The following is a 10,923-nucleotide window of genomic DNA, read 5'->3' as shown; positions in this document are numbered from 1 at the left end:
TATAAGCAAACATAAAATAGCATTACGCCCATCCAGCAACAATACACATACAAGCCAAACGATTCACACATACACACAATACAAACACACGTACACAGGCATGTGTACGTGCGTATACACACAACACACACAAACACATGTGCGTGTGTGTTGTGTGTGTTCATTCACAATGGGATTCGCCATTGTGGTCGAGTTACTCTGCGTGGGATAATTCCCTTGATGTTCGTTGCTTTTGTACAGGACTCAAACTGACCATTGATGATGAAGGCGACAGGATGATGATGATGTTGGTTATGATTGTGATGATGTTGGTTTTGATTGTGATAATGATATTGGTTATGATGCTGTTGATGATGATGATAATGCTGTTGATGTTGATGTTGATGATGATGATGATAATGATGATGATGTTGGTTATGATTGTGATGATGTTGGTTATGATTGTGATGATGATATTGGTTATGATGCTGTTGATGATGATGATGATAATGCTGTTGATGTTGATGATGATGATGATGATGGCTTTGATGGGGATGATGATTTTTTTGTGGTGATGACACACACACATACACACACACAAACATACACACACACACACAATCATATCAATCAATGTGACCTTAGGGGTCTCGTGGCCGAGTGGTTAGCGTGTCTGTCTACCACTTCCACGACCCGGGTTCGAATTCTGCAGTTTTTACAGGTTCATCCGGGTAGCCGACTCCCGGTCAACCCAGCCGTCCATCCTTTCGAGGTTGGTAAATGGGTAGACGACGTAAGTTGTCGCATGTTGGCCGGCGAGATGGCTCAGTGGTTCGAATGCGCAGTGAGTCAAACATCTCAATGGCTATCATACACTCAGCGTATATGATGCGGTGCTTGCGTGTACGTCGTGTGAAAAGGATAAACAAACAGCCTTTGTGGCAAAAGATGGCTGCTTCATATCATTGGTTGAAGATATGAAGAACATAATAAAGATATATAAATGATATATCAGTAACATTGTAAGTGGTTCTGCGTATGTCAGAGCTGCAATAATAAAGACTAATAATAAAAAAATAAAAACCTTTGACTCCAATGTGACTTCCCGCTTGAACCCAAAACCCTCCACCAACTGCGAATGATAATGCTAACAATAATAAATCGTTTGTCTTACATTACCTTCGGCAGTGACAAAGACAGAAAATGGCAAAAATTCAACTTGTAGATATTTTATATTCCAATGTCAATTACTTTTATTTTGTTTTTCTTATTATTATTTGTTTTATTCTAACATATTTTATTTTTCATGTTTTATCATTTTTCTTCCTCACTTTTTGTATTTGTTTTCTTATTTGTTTAATTTTGTTCTACTGCCTTGCATTTTGTTACAGTTTCTGCGTCTGTCAGATTCTGATTTTTAAAAAAATAATGAAAAAAAAATATATTGGCGAGTTTATCCCAACTCGTTTTTACAATTTAGACATTGAAACCAGTTTTTTTAAGACGAATTTGTAAAATGTTGTTGTGGCTGAAAATGGATATTCTGGGTCTGTGTGTTTGTCATTTCATCTGTCTGTTTCTCTGTCTGTCTGTCTGTCAATTTGTCTATCTGTCTGTCTGTTCGTCTGTCGATTCTTCTGTCTGTCTTTGTGTTCGTCTGTCAGTCTACTTCTTTGTCTGTCTGCACAAAAGCAGAAACAACGAAAAATTAATTCAACTCCATAGTTAATTTAGCGCCGATGTTAATGGAACAGTGTTTGGGTTTTTTTTGTATGTTTGTTGCATTCTGAATATAAACAATGGTTTCCAAAAATAAACTTTCAAATTAATAATTGCGCCTGATTTACTGTGTGCATTTTTCTTTGTGTGTGTATGTGTGTGTGTGTTTGTATGTGGTGTGTGTGTGTGGAGGTATGTGTTTTTATCTTTGTATGTGTGTGTGTGTGTGCATGTGTGTAAGATGAAAATTTTACTATGTACAAGTTTTGTATGTGGTTATAGAGCTGGGTGTATTACGTTTGATCCTATGTTTATGTGAGATTGTATTGTATTTCGAAGAGTAGAATATATGTGACTTTTTGATACGTGTGTTTCTATGCTTGCTAGTGGATTTGAGTGTATATGTGATGTGATGTGACCATAAAGGCGTATGAAATTTATGTGTGTGTGCACGTTCTCTCTCTCTCTCTCTCTCTCTCTCTCTCTCTTTCTCTTTCTCTCTCTCTCTTTCTCTCAATATTTTTGAATACGTGTGCGTGTAAATAAATAGATGTATGTGTGTTTGAAATTGCAGGTGGCTTAGTTCAGAATGATTGAATGAATTTCAGATTGGTAAGTGCAAGCATGACAGTGATGACGACGACGATTGTGGTTATGATTATGATTATGACAATCCTGGTAATGATGACTAAGTTGACAATGATGTTGCTTCAACCTTGTCACAATGATACTAGGTAGGACATATTGTTTGATGATTGAATAAAAGTGATTTGATTTGAAGAAAAAAAAACAAATGAATCTTACAACGAAATAGCACAAATGAGAAGCTAGTCACATAAATTTTTCTCAAAAGAGTCATCATCACTGCCCTCGCTACATCATTCAACATTCATACTCATACCATCATTATACCACTAATTATTATTATCACAACCATATAGATAGATATCATCGCGATATCACTGCTATCGTCATATAGATACCATTGTGATATCAATGCTATCATCACATAGATATAATAGTCATCATCATCTTCGTCATCCTCATCAGCGTCATCACGTCAAACCCCAAAGAACAACAGAACAGCAGCAAGCAGACAAAGAAAGAATATTGAGCAGATGTTTCAGATTGGTGGATTGACTGAAGGAATAGCGACGAATGAATGAATGAGCGACACAATGAATGAGTGAATAAGTGACTCAGCAAATAAATGAACGTACGATTGGATGAATGAATGAATGAATGAATAAATGAATGAATGAATGAATGAATGAAAGAAGGGGAAAATGGATGGATGGATAGATGAAGAAATGAAAAAAATTAATAAAGGAATAAATAGCGTACAGATTAATGTATGAAAAAATGATGGAATGATGGAATAGAAGAATAAATAAATAAAATGAACGAATGAATAAATGCAATGATCAATGGAGCAGAACATTAATGCGTGATTGTCCGAAATAAATGAATAAAAAAAGAATAAATGAATGAAAGAATGAAATCACCGAATTAAATGAACAAACAAAAATAAATGAACAAAAGAACAAACGGATGAACAAAGAGAACAGAAAAAAAGTTTGTATGTATAATCAAAATACAATTATTTGAACCAAAAACCAGCACAGAAATGTTATTAGGCTCTTAAATACTTATAAACAAACAAACTTAATTGGAAAACTAATTAGCTATACAAATTAACTTTAACTCTATTGAAATTCAGAAAAAAGAAGATAATTATTAATAACTTATTTAAATTAATAAAACACCAAAATTATACTTATTTAACATTAACGGAATATGTCCTTCAAGCCTACAAAAATAATACATTTAAAGTTAAGTTTACTTTTAAAAAATATAAACATATCTGACGTCACATTGTCATGGCGGTTTAAGGAATAGATAATTGAATTTTATAATAATAATCAGGCTGCTACTGTTCCATTGTAAACAATTTTTCAAATAAGAAATCGAGTATTTTGATATATATCTAGTATTTTCATATTTACTTAGTATTTTGATATACATATATCTAGTATTTTGATATATATTTAGTATATTGATATATCTTGTATTTTTATATATATCTAATTTTTTAATATATATCTAGTTTTTTGATATATATCTAGTGTTTTGATATATATCTAGTATTTTGATACGGACCTGAATTATTTTTTTGTGATAAAAATAGGGTGGTTTGATGTAAATATATTTTAAAAGCCTCTTTAAAGAACTAAATTTATGATTTAATGTTACACGTTAAGCTTTTCATATATTCTTATGAAATTCAACTTTTACATTTAATACATTTAATTTATCAAATTACAACAAAATTTTATTTAAAATTAAGTTTAAATTAAATTTTTGAAATTATATCATTTCAACCAGAATGGAATATAAAATTTTTTGGAATGTGAAAGTGAAACATTGAAGCAATCCACCCCAACCATAATATCTATTCGATTATTTAGATGAAATCCGTTCAAGTTAGGCAACATTCAAAGCCAAAATTGAAAAATTTATCGATCGGCTAATCGGACAAAATGTTTTATCAAAAACCATAAAACCAAAATGGCAAACCTAAAATCGAAAATAAAATTTTTTGTAAAATGAAATTTAAAAAGATGTCGTTTTTTCATAAAAATAAAAAATGTAATTAAAAAATAAACGAAGAGGTGCCCAGCAGTGTGCAAAAAAATTTCTGCAAATGCGAATTAGTGGTGTAATTTTCTTTGGGGTGGGATTTTGAATAGAGGACATCATTAAGATGATCAAAGAAGGTACAGGGTGATTAGGTAATTAATAGGATGGCTGGCTGTTAATCAATAGAAGATCAAATGAATGGTAGGCTGACTGGTTGGTTAGATGGTTGGTTGGTTAGCTGGTTGGTTGGTTGGTTGGTTGGTTGGTTGGTTGGTTAGCTGGTTGGTTGGTTGGTTGGTTAGCTGGTTGGTTGGTTGTATGGTTGGTTAGATGGTTGGTTGGTTAGTTTGTTGTAAACCATTTTTTTGGTAAAAATAAAATTCAAATATAAGTTAAAAACTAAAAACTCTGCCTCTTTCTTCCCTCTTCCTCTCTTCTTTCTCTCTCTTCTTTTTTTACTCTCTCTCTCTCTCTCCTTTTTCTCTCTTTTTCTCCTTCTCTTACTTTTTTTCAAAAATAAATTAATTAATTTTTCTTCTTGGTTTTCCAGTTTCTACACGGATCTTCAAATAATCATTGAATAAAAATAAATAAATGTCAAAAATGAAATAACCCACACACTTAATTATTTTACATATAATCAAAAATTATACGTAAAATATATTTATTTATTTATATAAAATATAAACTTCCGATCCGATTCGCCCAGAGATGACTGACTGATTGCTATGAATCGATCTCTAGGGTTTTGATGTTTATTTTCGCGTCCAACTGGACTTCTTCGTTTGCATGTGTGCGTGCGACCGTGTACGTGTGCATGTTTGTTTGTGTGTGTGGGATTGTGTATGTGTTAGATTGCCTGTGGTTTTATGTGTGTTTGGGTGTGTGTGATTGTGTGTGTGTGTGTTTGTGTGGCTGGTGTTTATTTTTGTGTCAAACTTGTCTGCTGTGTTTGTTTGTTCGTGTGTTTGATTATATATGTCTGTGTGTAGACATTAAACATTGAATTATTACATTGAAACATTGAATTATTACAGCAATGAATAAACACAGTCCAAAAATACCCATGTAAACGATGAAATCCTAAAGGTCCTAAATCCTAATCATTATGGGGCAATAGAACAAAGTTATTGTATCAGCCAAAAAACCACTAAAACACATCAACACAGCCACTGTCATAGAATATCTTCATTAACTCTCTTCCTCTCTCTCTCTTCCTCTCTCTCTCTCTTCATCTCTCTCTCTTCCTTTTTCTCTTTTCCTCTCTCTTCCTCTTTCTCTCTCTCTCTCTCTTTCTCTCGAAATTATTTATTTTATATTTCTCTGATCAATAATTTCACTACTACCAATTGACTGTTACTTGCACAGACAGACATGCAGACAGATACAGACCAGAAATGAACTGGCCCTAATTAATGTCTTTGGAGGAGGAATATTATTATTGTAATTATAATCGATTGTTTATTTATCATCATCACCATCTTCATCATCGTCGTCATCATCTTCTTCATCATCATCATCAATTTCTTCATCATCATCATTATCATCTTCGTCATCATCGTCTTCATCATCATCATTTTTATCACCAATGTCATTTTGTCGTAATTTTTATTTCAATGTTTTTTATTTTCATCCTCATCATCCTTTGTTCAAGTAACCTATTTTTCATTCATTCATTCGTTCATTCATTCGTTCATTCATTCGTTCATTCATTCGTTCGTTCTTTCGTTCATTCAATCGTTCATTCGTTCGTTCTTTCGTTCATTCAATCGTTCATTCGTTCATTCAATCATCCATTCATTAGCTTATTTTAGCAATCAATCCCAATCCCTCCATCAATCCATCCATCCGCATATCACATCTGACATTTATTATTGTTTAATTTCTATATATGAACGTTAATTAATTTTCCACGCTGAGAATGGTGATGATGATGATGACACACACACACACACACACACATACACTTGCGCGCGCACATACAAACTCACACGCACACACACTGCACATGCATTTTTATGTAATAATGTTATTTGTATATAGTCGGTGAGTTAGCTCAGATAGTAGGTGTATCGTTTGTGGGGCTTTTAATTCTCATTGGCCTGGTTCGAGGGCAGCCTGCGCAAAACAAATCAAAATACTTGAAGGAATGTTTAAAGAATATTGGAAAAAGTAGGAAAATGAGTTGTGTATGTGTGTGTCTATGTATGTATGCATGTGTGTGTTTGTGTGTATATGTGTGTGTGTCTGTTGTGTGTGTGTGTAGCAAAAGGATTAATTAAAATGAAATAAGCCCTTGAATTGTATATCTTTGTATACATTTTCACACATTCTAAAAAGTACAGAGAACTTTCATGCCAAACATGAAATACAAAAAACATACAACCACATATCTATAGTATTTATTTCTTTATCAACACTATACCCTCTCCTCCGTGCATACACATCCAAAGTTGAATAATTAAAAACTCAACCTCCATATCAAAACCAACACACACGTTTAGCTGCTATAAATCAGAGATTCTAATTATAAATCACAGGCATTTGTGAGCACAGTGTAACCAACCGTTCCACTCAAATACTAATGATATGCATCCGGTACGGCAAACACAATGTTGTATACACACTATTGTATGTACATAGTATACAAAACTTTGTTTATACATTGTATACAAAACTTTGTTTATACATTGTATACAAAACTTTGTTTATACATTGTTTACAAAACTTTGTAACATGCATTGAATACAAAACTTTGTATTTGTATTCGTTATATACAAAACTTTGTATACAAATAACATACTAATGTTGTACAATTTCTTAACGTGATTTCTTAACTAATGTTTCGAGACCTCCAGCACCTTTCAATTATAATTCGATACACATTTTTCTATTTCATTAATGGATGGATAGATGGATGGATAGATGGATGGATGGATGGATGGATGGATGGATGGATGGATGGATGGATGGATGGATGAATGAACGGATGGATGGATGATAAAATAAATAAACAAGCAATTAATTTAAAAAATGAAAAAATTAATATATGAGTAAACAAAATTTTCTTAAATGCAATCAAGTTTTCACAAGTTTTTTCATTTCATTTTCATCTTTCAAACTTGTTTATCAATTAAACCATAAATACAATATATATATATATAGCTCAATAAAAAAACACACACATGTCACGCACAAACACACACACACACAAACAAACAAACAAACATGCACTCACATACACATACATTGTGTATATGAGGTATCTGTTTGGATATAAGTTTCTTCTGATCTATATTTAACCTGACGGGGTCATCGGTGTTTATCCGGCGGTTTTATGTTTGTTTGATTATTTGTTTGTTTGTTTGTCTCTCTGTCTGTTTGTTTGTTTGTTCGTTCGTTCGCGTGTTTGTTTATTTTATGACAAAGTTCTTTTATACAGAAGTTAAGTTATTTTACAAATTCAATTGTTTTTTCGTGGAATTTTTTCTCATTTTAGGACACAAGATCTCGGACGAACAATTTTTTTATGAAATATCGAATAATTTTCGTTTGGAAGGGCATCATGATACACTTAGACTATTTAGAGTGAATGTTTATTTTTCAGTTGTTTCAGACACATGTTTAAAGACAACTTAAAAGTCTATTTGAATCTCTACACGCATATATTTTTATTTTGTTTTGTTTTGAAATTAATACCAGCAACTTCGTTTTCTATCAGTTAAAAAAGCCATCAGCATTTTAAGCATTGAAAAAGATCGATTTTCAGAAATTGACCGTGCTGTTAGTTAAATTAAATTAATTGATTAAATTATCAAAATAAAATTAATTGTTTAAGTTAATTAATTAGATTAATTAATTGAATTAATTAAATTAAATTAAAAACACTTGCCATAGCAAAAACACGAAGGCTTGTATTCAACTGTACATCAGATAGAACTATTGAAAATGAGTTCAATTTAAAAAAACAAAACAAACTATTATAGTTGCAATTTTACTTATAATCTAAATGTTTCAAACCAGAAATGACACCGTTGTGTCGATGGGAATAATCTTTAAAATATATGCACATGTACACACACTGACACGCACACACATATACAAATACACATACACTCTACATACACATACACTCTACATATACATACAATGTACCTGTTTAAAAGATGTTTGTAACTTTGCAGCTACTTTTGTAGTGGGTTTATTCGCCTTTGAGGACCTTTTAAAGGGCCTTTACAGACACAAAATCGCTTAATTCAGCCGCCCCATTAAATTTTTTAACCTGGCCCCCTCACAGCCTAGCTACGCCACTGATTTTTAGATACATTCATCAACCAAAACTCTAGATCTATCATTTTGTTTATTGTTTTTCAAAAATTTACGATCTATATATATCTATATATACCTATCTGTACTTCTCTGTCTAATTCTTCGCTGTTTATCTTTCATCTATTTATCGATCTATCTATTTCTTTATCTATCTATTTCTTTATCTATCTATTTCTTTATCTATTTATCTATTTGTCTATCTATATTATCCATCTATCTATACTTTCAATCAGTTATTTGTTCGTTTGTTCGTTCGTTCGTTCGTTCGTCCGTTCGTTCAGTTATAGCAAATTAGAATGATTTACCAATCTGACAACTAGCATTGACATCCAATGAATGTGCTGTGCAAGTAGAGTTTTCGTATTTGTGTAGTTATTTGTTTGTCTGTTTGTCTGTCTGTCTGTATGGATGTATGTATGTGTTTCATGATTGGTTTTTATGTATGTGTAAAATTATTTTTTTTGAGTTAATTATTTTTGTGCTTACTTATGAAGGTAAATGGAAAAAAAAAGAAGAAAAAGAAGAGGAAGACGATAATAATGATTATTAGGATCATCATCATTATCATCATCATCATCATTACTATCATCATCATCATTATCATCATCATCATTATCATCGTATCATGATGACAGGAATAAATATAATGAGAGAATTTTCAATGATAATGAAGGTGATGACGACAATGATAATCACATTGATGATGATGATGGATGGTGATGATGATGATGATGGATGATCATGATCATGATGATGACGATGATGGATGGTGATGATGATGATGACGATGATAAGCACATTTATGATGATGATGACGATGAAGGATGGTGATGATGATGATGACGATGATAAGCACATTTATGGTGATGACGATGAAGGATGGTGATGATAACAACGATGACGATGATAATGACGATGATGATAACAGATGATGATACAAATAATGATGATGATAATGATACGATTGAGATGATGATAATGATAATGTTGGACACTGCTGTCATGTGTCATGGATATCTCACGTTAGAATGAATTGAACTCCTCATCGCGTCAATAAATTAACACGCGCTCCGCACTTCTACAAACACAAACATACAAACAAACACATACAAACAAACACATACAAACAAACACATACAAACAAACACATACACACACACACAAACAAACAAACAAAAACATACAAACAAACACATACAAACAAACACATACAAACTCATACATACAAAACAGATTCATACAAAACAGATTCATACAAATAAACAAGCAAATACATACATACATACTTTCATTCAAAAAATTCATTCATGTATACACACATCACACATACATACATACACACACATACACTCACACACACACATATACATACATACATACATAAATACATAATAACTTGACTTGAAGTATTAGTGAGTGAATTTTATCATTACGACATCATCTTCACAACCATCATCATTATCAATAAGTAAAACATCCTCAACATCATCATCATCTTCATTATCATTATTATCATCATCATCACCATCGTCGTCATCATCTTCAGTATCATCGCCATCATCATCATCACCATCATCACCATCAGCAGCAGCATCATCATCATCATATCTGGAATGGATTGAATGAATTTTCCATGTGATTAATATGTCGTTAGCTCGTTATCATTCCTTTCATCTTCAAACTCAATACTATCATCGTTCTAGCAATCAATATCGTTGATACTACTACTACTACTACTACTACTACTAATACTACTAGTACTATTACTACAACTACAATTACAACTACTATACTACTGCTACTGCTACTACTGCTGCTACTACTACTACTACTACTTCAACATCTACTACTACTACTACAACTACTACTACTAATACTACTAGTACTACTACTACAACTACAATTACAACTACTATACTACTGCTACTACTACTGCTACTACTGCTGCTACTACTACTACTACTTCAACATCTACTACTACTACTACTACTACTGCTGCTACTACTACTACTACTACTACAACTACTACTACTACTAGTACTACTACTACTACCATTGCTACTACTATTGCTAACACTACTATAATATAACAATAATTTGTTTTTTTGTAAAAATAATTATTGTTATTTATTTAATATGACTGAAATTAAATAAACAAAATGAAGAGAAAAGGAATTAATAACAATTATCGTCATCATCATCATTATCACAGTCATCATCATCATCATCATCATAATTATCATTGTCATCATCATC

The 10,923-nt window shown here is 32.1% G+C and overlaps 1 protein-coding gene across 1 annotated transcript; it reads left to right on the top strand.

Annotated features, from left to right (window-relative positions):
* Nucleotides 1-137: 137 nt before the first annotated feature.
* Nucleotides 138-2,390, top strand: HELRODRAFT_174128 (hypothetical protein; the record flags this gene model as incomplete). Its single annotated transcript, XM_009020673.1, has 3 exons — nucleotides 138-286; nucleotides 625-823; nucleotides 2,307-2,390. The coding sequence occupies 3 exons, from the start codon at nucleotides 138-140 to the stop codon at nucleotides 2,388-2,390; spliced, it is 432 nt and encodes a 143-aa protein (XP_009018921.1).
* Between the last annotated feature and the right edge of the window lie 8,533 nt (nucleotides 2,391-10,923).

This window comes from Helobdella robusta (genome assembly GCF_000326865.2).
Source record: "Helobdella robusta unplaced genomic scaffold HELROscaffold_28, whole genome shotgun sequence".
NCBI classification, from domain to species: domain Eukaryota; kingdom Metazoa; phylum Annelida; class Clitellata; order Rhynchobdellida; family Glossiphoniidae; genus Helobdella; species Helobdella robusta.
Note: the sequence above shows the minus strand (reverse complement) of the source record. Positions and strands in the feature narration are given on the sequence as shown.